This window comes from Cyprinus carpio, chromosome A24, assembly GCF_018340385.1.
Source record: "Cyprinus carpio isolate SPL01 chromosome A24, ASM1834038v1, whole genome shotgun sequence".
In the NCBI taxonomy this organism is placed as follows: Eukaryota; Metazoa; Chordata; class Actinopteri; order Cypriniformes; family Cyprinidae; genus Cyprinus; species Cyprinus carpio.
The window spans coordinates 24,248,672-24,260,052 of NC_056595.1; the positions used below are offsets into that span (position 1 = coordinate 24,248,672).

Consider the following 11,381-nt stretch of genomic DNA (forward strand, 5'->3'; position numbering starts at 1 on the left):
ATAATAAACATCTGACATTACATGATAGATTATGATTGAGATCTATAAAATTAAACACTATACTTATAATGATTTAATATTAAAATATGCAGGTTTTTAATATATTTTAAATATGTAAATGCAATATTATATTTATTATGTATTTAATTATGTGTGTGTATTAAATGTTTAATAAAATATTATTATAACTTTAATACTATTTTTATATCATGTATGATTATTTGTTTTTGTTTTTTTATATTACGTATTTTAATATAAAAATATTTATGTTTAATATATTTTAAACTAATATGTTAAAATGTGAAATTATATTTTTTTACACAGTGAATTATTAAATAATTGTTATAATTAATAATTTATACCTTATATATTTACTTTATATACTAACTTATTGTTGATATTTTTATTACTATTATATTACTTTGACTCATCTCACATTTTAGTACTATAGTACAAAATAAATGATGCAAATTGTACTTATTAAAATTATTATTATTTATATTATAAAATAATTTATTTATAGAACTATTATAATATTCATTAATATTTTATCTAAATCATTTATATATATATATATATAAAATATATATATATATATATATATATATATATATATATCTATATATAAGCTATATATATTAATAATTTGTATATAATTGATGTTTTTAAATAAAATCGAATTAATTAAAAAATATATAGCACATATAATAATAAGAAGATTATAATAATTTATTTATATAACTATTATAATATTCATTGATATTTAATCTAAATATTTTTTCCTTTATATATATATATATATATATATATATATAATATATATATATATATATCGATATATATATATATATATATATAGCTCATTCTATCAGCTGATATTAGTATCGGGGGAAAAAAACAAAACACATTTTTCATCCACTAATCTTTTCATCTTTCCTTCTGGAGATCTTCAGATACTTACATTGGGTTTTTATCATCTAATCATATTTCATCATACAGTGTCTGGCTCTTGCACCTCATTATTAAATACTTCACATCACAGCAGGGACACTCAAATGAGTCTGTCAATAAAATTATGAATAACGGTAATATTAATATACAATCACACAAGTCATTTATAGTGTTACAGCATTTTTTGATTATAATCTCCATTATGCATGGAAATTAATTTCCTAAAACCTCCAGGTTTTGGTTGCGGTCACTGAGAAGCCTGTAGGATTAGATTTGAGTCTCCCTGCATCACAGTGTCTGTGTGTAGCTCACCAGCCAGATCTCCATCAGTCACATCAATCAGTTTTGATTAGCCCTAATGGTGTTCAGACTAACAGTCAGTGGGACGTCTTTACTGTCAGTGATGCGAGATGCTTCTAGATGCTTCTGCTGCTCCTCTGTTGTCTTCCCTCTCTAACCTGAACCTCCCTGGTGTCCCGTCCTCCCGGCCCGCCGTGCTGTGTTGTAGGTTCAGATAGTCTCCAAAAAACTGGACTACAGTCACGTGACTTCTCGCTTGGGCTCCAAGGACAATATCAAACATGTTCCTGGTGGCGGGAACGTAAGTAACGTCACTGCATGCGGTGTAGCCGTCGTTCATTTCAGACCAAATCACGGTGACAGAAGGGTTTGGATTCTTCTCTCACACTAACTCTGCGGCGCTCTCTGAAATCTCCGTTTGAAGAGTTTTTAGAGATCTGCTTTTTTTTTGTTTTTGTTTTTTTACCCGTTCTTCATCAGTGTTTCATTTCAGGTTCAAGCACTGCATGCTACTGGGGCTGGGCGATAAAACGAGAACGATGATTATCACAATATATGTTTCACTCAACGGAACGAAGAATATTAAGAAAAACGCAAGCAGCAATTGGGTGTTTTTTACAGTTTACTCAAACAGAAACTCCTAAAGTTTGGATGGTTTTCTTCAGAAGGTTGTATCTGGGTGTTTTACACTTCTAAATAAAATGTTGTTTGCATATAACATCCCCCAAGCAAGTTATAATCATTTATTACAATATTGTTATCTGCGCTTTTAAGTGAAAAACAGGCATTTTTCGTTTACTAACAACAGAGATGTGTCCAAAAACGTTTAAGGAGTAAAGAAAATGGAAAGAGTGTTATATAATAACAAAACAAAACTTTGTCTTCTGCAACAGAAAATATAGTGCAAACTATCTTTATGAACTATATAAGAATTATTTACTTAATATACATAATATAAATGATCGATCCGCTGGCTGTAATCTGCGTCAGAAACGATTTTACCGGTTTCATCCTTGTTTTTGATTTGTTTTATGTCGAAGTACTCTGTTGTGTGTTTTTTTTCTGTGCTTTTTCAGAGAGTTTTCTCATGCAAATGTGTTATTTTGTGTTTGTTTTCATGCACGCGCGACACACTTTACTTTCACTTGGTGTCCGTTCATATTTCCAAAGAAATATGTTAAATAGTGGTTCAAAAGACCAAAACCTACAGTACAGACCAAAAGTTTGGAAACATTACTATTTTTAATGTTTTTGAAAGAAGTCTCTTCTGCTCATCAAGCCTGCATTTATTTGATCAAAAATACAGAAAAAACAGTAGTATATTGTGAAATATTAATTACAACTTAAAATATAATATTTTTCTATTTGAAATATAACTTTTAAAAAAAATAATTTATCCTGTGATGCAAAGCTGAATTTTCAGCATCATTAACTCCCGCCTTCAGTGTCACATGTAACATCCAGTCTATCACATGATCATTTAGAAATCATTCTAATATTCTGATTTATTATTGAGTGTTGGAAACAGTTCTGCTGTCTAATATATTTGATGAATAAACAGGTTAAAAAGAACTGCGTTTATTCAAATAAAAAAAAAAATCTAATAATATATATTCTAATAATATATTTTTCTTTACTACTCACTTTTTATCATTTTAACACATCCTTGCTGAATAAAAGTATTGATTTTATTTAAAAAAAAAAGAAAGAAAAAAAAATTACTGACCCCAAATTACTGACCAGTAGTGTATATTGTTATTACAAAATATTTATCTTTTTAAAAACATAGTTTTTTTTTTTACTTTTTATTCTATCAAAGTATCCTAAAAAAGTATCACATGTTCTGAAAAAATATTAAGCAGCAGAACTGTTTCCAACTTTGATATGAATCATCATATTAGAATGATTTCTAAAGGATCATGTGATACTGATCCTAAAAATTCAGCTTTGCATCACAGAAATAAATGATCATTTAGTAGTATAATACATTTAAAAACTATTATTTTAAGTTGTAATAATATTTCACATATATACTGTTTTTTCTGTATTTTTTGATCAAATAAATGCAGGCTTGATCAGAAGAGACTTCTTTCAAAAACATTAAAAATAGTAATGTTTCCAAACTTTTGGTCTGTACTGTATGTTTATTGGTACTAATATGGGACAGTTTGAACAAATCTGGGCACGGGGGTGGGACTAAGCGTCAACAATCGTTTCTGTTTGAAGAACGAAATGCATTGGTTTCTTTTGACGAATCAGTATTGTCAAAATGTGATGATGTAATCACGTACACAACGGTGCCTCTGAATATATTCAAATGAGGGAAATAGCGAAGAATCTCCGCTTTACGTCACTTTTTAAAGCATTCAGAGAGGATTAGTGGTTCAAAAGTTATTAAACATCAAAGAACAAGTTATTTTTATAGCTGCGGGTGGCTGTCTCGGTCTTTTAGGGGTTAAAGGAGTAATGTTTTTTTATTGAGCATTTGTGCATTGTGTGGTTTTACCTTTAGTTATCCTGATCTAATTGTGTTAATAACTGTGGTTAATCCCTAAAAAAGAACACCCATGAAACAAACCATCATAATATGTCAGTTTTAATCTATAAATATTTGGGTTGTTTTTTGTTAATGAGTATAGATTTCCATCCGTCAGGGAACACAAACCTGTGTTTTTAATGATGCGAAACAATAAGAAATCAGTTTCTCTGTTGAGATATTTCAAGGGAAGATGAGTGACAAAGATATTACTTAAGTTTGATATTTAAAAAAAAATGTTTTATTATAAATGTTTTGAACTCAGATTTGGTTACAGCTTTCACTCGGGAGAATAAATCTGCCTTTAAACTTGGAAGAAATAAAGATTTGACGTGTATTATGATTTTATCAATATTTTCAAAAAAATGTTTTTTTTTTTTATCAATATCAGTTGATATGCAAAACTTTATCGTAATTTTTTTTATTTTTTTCATGTCGCCTAGCCCTACATGCTGCGTTTATTTCATGCAGTAGTATGTGAGCAGCTTCATCGGATGCTTGTTTATGTTCGCAGGTGCAGATTCTCAACAAGAAGGTTGATTTGAGTAAAGTGACCTCAAAGTGCGGCTCCAAAGCCAACATCAAACACAAACCAAAAACCAACAACTAAAGCGCTGCGGTCTGAACCAGTGAGTTTGTGTTTCTCTGGAGGTGGAGGCGAAGTCAAGATCGAGAGCCGGAAGGTCAACTTTAAGGAGAAAGCTCAGCCCAAGGTGATAATGGAGATAAAGCTCAGCCAAATGTTAGCTCGATGATAATGTAATTCACGAGCCCGGAAGCTGGAGAAGTAAGGTGAGTTAGCCCATACAAGATCCGACCCTAACCTGAAACCTTCGAGACGTTATAAATGTCAAGGAGAAGTCGAGACACACTGTATTCTGTAGTAAAAATTGATGGTGTTATTTAGTGTTTAAAGGAATAATTCACCCAAAATATCTGCTGAATTAAATCCAATGCGTGTTTCTTACTGATTTTGAGGAGCTGAGTCCACAAATAGTCTGTTTTGTATATCATGTGTTTCATGGCTTTTTTCGCTTTGGGGAAGCGTTTGTGTTGTTAAGAAGTCTTGTATTCTCCCGAAATCAGCCGCAAAACACCACAAAGACTTGATTCCATCCTAAACATAATACAAATAACAAATAATAATCCAAAACTTAAATAAATTTAAAAATCAAAAATCTTAATTCTTAACAAAACATAAAACATTTATTTATTTATTTATTTATTTATTTTGATTTATTTAATTTATTTATTTTGTATTATTTATTTATTTTTATTTATTTATTTTGTATTTTTATTTATTTATTTTTATTTAATTAATTATTTTGTATTTTTTTATTTATTTATTTCTATTTATTTATGTATATCATATATATATATATATATATATATATATAGATATAACTATATATATATATATATATATTATAGATATATATTTTTTTTTTTTTTTTTTTTTTTTTTTTTTTTTTTTTTTTACTCTGCATCATCAAATTAGCTAATATTAGGCTAATATTATATTTGTTTACAAATCGGCAGTATATCTTTTAATTTTTCAAATGTAAGACTTTTTAAGAACCACACAAATGAAATTAAAATGACTGTAAAAAGCACGATTTACAATTCAGATACGGGTTTTCACAAAAACAAAGTTTCATAAAATCATAAATTTCACATTTCAGCCTTTAAATTTATTTATTTTTACTATTATATTAATTTAAACAATTATCAATCAAATATATTAATTAAATAACATAAATATATGTTACTGTCTTAATTGTTTAGATTATTATAATGCATAATCTGCACCCGAACGGCTAACTTTGATGTGCTTGATATAAATGTGAGACTCAAATAACTTTCTTTAAAACCACTTTCTGAAGTTAATGTTTGTTTTGGGTGAAATGTTCCTTTAAAAGCTGTTTTATTATAAATCAGTGGTGAGAAATATTACACATGCACGGACCGTTTAATGCTGATATGACATCAGTGTCTTTTTTATGTGTCATGCTTTTGTGTTTTATCTGTTTTCATTCAAGCCTCAGAACAATCACTTATCATGTGTTAGAGTTTGTGTAATGTTTGTTAAAGACAAGAGTAAAGACTCTCTCTGGGTTCTCCGGGTTCAGACGGCTGTGATAGTGATGTCACCTGCCCCTCAGCCTATGGCCATCCATTTCAGTCACATGACCTCTTTCTCCGCTCATTATTATTATTTTGCACCCATCCACGCTGACCACACATTCATGATTACAATCACACTGATACTGTAACACATTTACTGAGACTTTTAGAAACAGAGTGAATTTTGGAGTTTTTGTTACATCTGTAACTAATATCAAGCGAGTTTTTAAATGATGCATGTTCAATAATGCAGTTTTAATTTTTTAATGAAAGGTTTTGTTCATCTGTTCATCGTTTTAAGTCTTTGTTGACATAAGTTAAGAAATATCGAAAAGTTTTATTTTCAATAATAATACGTTTTTCATAATTCTTAAAAAGTTTAAATATATGCATCCTTGTAATTTTAACAAAGTTGAAATTGAAGGTTAATTCAGTTCTGCATGATAGTCGATTGATTATTTTCTGTGTGTGTGTGTGTGTGTGTGTGTGTGTGTGTGTGTGTGTGTGTGTGTGTGTGTGTGTGTGTGTGTGTGTGTGTGAAATTTAGTCATTACATTTGTTGTGATTTTTAATTCAAAATTTTGCTGTATTCACTGTACAGATAGTGTTTCAGTTTTAAAATAATATTACAATAAATATAAAATAAATAAAACTGGACAAGCCAAAAAAAAAAAAAAAATTAAATTCAAAATTTAAAAATAATATATTTTAAAATAATTGTATTACATTTATACATTGAAATATGAATTATATTATTATATTAAAATAAAAGATTTTGGGTTATTAAAATCTTCACATGAGCTCAGTCCAGTGAGTCTAAACTGGTTCTGTATATCAGCTTTATTCCTTCAAGCACTCGCTCCTGGCTGTGCGTCCATCTCCATCTCACCCTCATGGTTGCTACTGACCCCCTGCTGTGTGTTTGTAGGCTGAGGGGGCGCAGGAGACTGCTGAGGGCAGCGGGGCTCCCTCTAGTGGTGTCTCAGCAGGCCCTGCCCAGGAGAATGGGCTGAAGGAGGGCGCCCCCTGCAGGAGTGAGGAGCTCCGGGACCCGCAGGGCCTGGACTCGCTCATCCCTGAAACAAGTAAGTTTGTGTGTAACCCGGCCCGAGACTCAGAGCCCCGCCGAAGCCCCGTCAGACTAGAACTGACTCCGATTCCACATCCACATTCCATTCCTCACATTTACAGCTAAATATGATTTGGTTCTCCATTATTTCATACACACTGTTACTTTGTGGCATTTTTTTTTTCTTTAGCTCTTGTGATATTGGTGTAAAAACAATAATGAATTTGGGCGGGGGGGGGGGGGTTATGATCAAAATATTGAATAAAAAACATAGAATGTAACATTTTATTGTTAAAATTAAGATTAAGATCAAATAAAAACTTTTTTTTTTTTTAGTAAATTCAAAATATTAAATAAAAACATTGAATTTAACATTTATGCAAGATCAGATATTGAATAAAAACATTATTTTTAACATTTTATTTTTAAAGTAAAATAAAAATATTGAATTAATACGTAGAATGTATTTTTTTTTTTGTAAAATTAAATTATTGAACAAAAAATTAAATGTAACTTTTTTGTAGATAAATTAAAATACTGAATAAAACATTGAATGAAATCTTTTAGGTAAGATCAGAATATTGATTTAAACCACTGAATGTAACTTTTTTTTATTTTCTACAGAAATTAAAATATTAAATAAAAACATTGAAATTAACATTTTAGGCAAGATCAAATATTAAATAAAAACATTAAAATTAACTATTTTATTTTTAAAGTAAAAATAAATATATTAAATTAATACATTGAATGTAACTTAAAAAAAAAATTGTAGAGAAATTGAAATATTGAATAACATTGAATTAAACATTTTAGGGATGATCAGAATATTGATTTAAACCACTGAATGTAACTTTTTTAAAATATAAAAAGTAAAATCAAAATATTAGATAAAAACATTAATTGTAACATTTTATTTTTTAAGTGCAATCCAAATATTGAATAAATACTTTGAATGTAACATTTGATTTTTTAATATAAAATCTAAATATTAAATATAAGACAATGTATGTAAAATTTTTAAGTTAAATCGAAGTATTGAATAAAACCATTGGATGTAACATTTTATTTTTTTTAATAAAATCAGAATATTTCTATAATAAAAATATTGGATGTAACATTTATTTATTTTTTAAGTAAAATCAAGATATTGAATAAACACATTCAATGTACCATTTTTTAATGTAAAATCAAAATATTTAATATAAGACAAAATGTATACAATTTCAAGTAAATTCAAAATATCGAATAAAACCATTGGATGCAACATTTTATTTTTTATATATCATTCATTTGTCGGTGCAGATGAATCAATCGGTCGACCTCTGCACTAAACTGATGGTTTTAAAGCACAGTTTTCTGATCTCCAAACCGTTGTGACCTCTTCTTATTTTTCAGGCATCTAACTCGACTTTTTGCTATCACTCTGCCCTCTTCATTTCCCCCCCCCGACCGCTTCCTCTCCTCCCCTTCTTTATGTCCTGTCCCTCCTCTGTCCTGTCTTTCTCCACACTCTCTGATGCAGATTGAGTCTTTCAAGCTAAATTTCCGCGAGAAGGCCCGCTCTCGCACGGACCACGGCGCCGACATCATCACCTGGCCCGTCTCGGGTGACAGCCCTGCCCCCCCCCACCTGCTCCGCAGCAGCGTCTCGCTCAACGACTCCCTCGCGACCGCCGGCATCCCTCGCTCTCACACCACCCCGGCCCTCTCCTCCTCACAGGAACAAGGCTCGCTCACCGGACTCTGGATATGATTTCTGTCTTTTCATTGGCCCGCTGCTCTCTAAACCCCGCCCCCTACCATTGCTAAGACTCATGTGATTGGTGTGCTCTCTGTTGACGTTCTTGATTCCTGATTGGTGAGGCTGTACAGATTACAGTCATCAGGATGCGCTAAAAAATGAAGGCTGCTGACCCGAGGGTCTGTAAACTCTGAGGTTACACTCTGAGTACATCCTGCTACATCACTTGTTGTAGATCTGATCACATGCAAACACATCTGGACATCATCTCTAGCTGCCTTCAAGTCCTCATGGGAAGTTCGTACTTACGAGTTGTTTACGATGCGATCGTGTCATGTGATTTTAGATGGAAAAAAATCACTTTCTGACCAAACCAAGAAGCTTCTTTTAGTGCCAAAGCAACAAAATGAACAGCAAAGCATGTGCATTAGATGTGTGCATTTGATCATTCTAATGAATAGGGAATGTAGATTGGTTTTGTGAAGATTTAATTCACGTTCACACTACATTTCGAGCATGCAAAGTGTCTACAGATTTGAAATACACTGAAAAAAAAAAAAATTGGTGCACGAACAGTTTTCGCTCAGAAACGGCTTAATTTCACAAACAATTACAAAGAAACCGCATGCAACGCGTTTGAATTAGACGCGCAATTGTAAAGTAGAAGAATTGAAATATTTTCCTTTATTTACTACTATAAAAAGAAAAAAAAATTGTAAAATGGTGTTTTTTTTTTAATAAAAATATGCAATCTGCAATCTACTGAAATATACTGCAAGTCTGCAGATTTAAAGTTTGCTGTTTTTGTTTAATTCAGCTAAGACGTCACTCCACGTGCATGAGCTTGCTTTTCCTCTCTCCACGTTTGCATGCGTGTGAATCGAAGTCAGTAGAACGTAAAGTGTAGTGTGATCGTCCCTTTATGCCTCAAAAATTGTCTAAATGAATATTATCTGAAACTTTTACATCTAAAATGGCTAACAACAGCTCCAACTCGGAAAGTCCCCCAACATCAGATGTCAGATTTGGGTGGCGCTCGTCTCGTAAGCACGATCATTTCTGCTTGATTTGAAGGCAGCATCATTCAGCATACAGGGCTGTCATGTGACCCTCTCTCACCTTCACCCTTGACCTCCAGCAGAGCTGTCATCGGAGCACATAGGCTTTCTGAATCTCTCTCTAAAGCTGTTTTGTGATGGTGTGTTTGAGTGAATACTGTAGCAATGAACCGCTTTCCTTCGACTCTTCGTTTTATTTTTCGTGACCAGCAGATGTTTCCTTTTCCTTGTTATTGTAAAGCAATATAACAGTCTCCTATAATGCCTATAAGACATGAAACTCCACTTAAACGCACAGTAAACAGCACTCAGTGTCAAACGCAGCTCCAGACGGCTTCAGGAACGTGTAGAGGGTCTGAGGTGGACGTGTAACGAAAAATACCCTTGTGAAAAAGAAGAAACAATAATATTAATGAAATAAAAGCCCACTTAAGTGTACTTACAGTAGGCCGTTTCCTAACACACTTAAGTACGCTTTGCAATATTGTCAAATTAATTGTTTTAAAGTACATTTTAAATCATTATGTTTTGATAATCTTTGAAGACGTACACTTATTTTGACGTGTTGACTGTCATACTAAAGCGCATGTGAAATACTTGATTATAATCGAACTGTAGTGTTATGCGATATTACATTCAAAGTTATTTTACTCGGCTGCATTCATCATTACAAATGTATAATTAAAAATTTATTTAAATACATGACTTACAAGTTTAGTTTACCATGCATGCTTGTCATTGCAATCAGCAATACACTTTAACCGTGTTTCAAAGACACTAGAAGTATTTGTGAATCTGCGTATAAAGATGTACTTAAATCCTACTTACAGTAAATGGCTAAAAAACACTATAAAGTTCAGATCATTGCATTTAAAATAAATTTGAACCATTATAGACTTCATTTCAATTAACATACATTCAGTTCACACTTACAGTAAGTATATTCGTCTAAAGTGCATTGCTGTAATAAGTATACTTAAGTGTACTTCTTTTTCACAAAGGCAAGGGAAGTGTGGAGACACTAGATGTTGACTTGATGCTTGAGGGGTTTCTGTTGGGATTGAATAGTTGATGTTTTGGCATCATGTACAGTAGGTACAGTATGTTTTAAATGGAAGTGAGGATCAAGTTCGTGCCTGATAGAAATCGCATCCCTTCGGAGGGACGCAGAGACAGAATGTCAAAGCTTGAAAGCTTTTACGTACTTTTAATAGTTGCTTTACGAGAAACCAGTGAAATTGCGAGTGAGTCTGGTGGTGGTTTTACTTCTCTTATTCGTTTCTGCAGGTCTTTTTTAGGAGTTAAAGTGTGATCATGTGGGTTGAAACGTTCCTGCGGGGTTTTAATGGTGGAGCTTAATTCTCTTGTAGCATTTTACAATAGTTTATCTTCAGATGGTCGCACTGAATCACATGCTTAACACGAATCTGCTTGGTTTAGTGTCCTTTTGGTGTAATAATGGGGTAAGAGGACGTGGCCGTTCTTTTAGTGTTCATTTTGTCATCAGCTGAGGGCGATATGGAGGTCCGACGTACATTTATTTTTTATGAGTATGACAAATTATTGTTGCATCTATCTTGTCAGACCGTTTCAATCCCA

At 31.8% G+C, this 11,381-nt stretch overlaps 1 protein-coding gene across 1 annotated transcript in view; it reads left to right on the forward strand.

Annotated features, from left to right (window-relative positions):
- The window catches only part of LOC109071197 (microtubule-associated protein 4-like), a 64,711-nt gene extending 54,566 nt beyond the window's left edge, over positions 1 to 10,145 (forward strand). The window contains 5 exon segments of the mRNA XM_042714840.1: positions 1,460 to 1,552; positions 4,302 to 4,381; positions 4,437 to 4,500; positions 4,535 to 4,579; positions 8,506 to 10,145. Of these exon segments, the coding sequence (XP_042570774.1) occupies positions 1,460 to 1,552; positions 4,302 to 4,381; positions 4,437 to 4,500; positions 4,535 to 4,579; positions 8,506 to 8,736 (513 nt within the window). The 3' untranslated portion in view covers positions 8,737 to 10,145.
- The last annotated feature ends 1,236 nt before the right edge of the window (positions 10,146 to 11,381 follow it).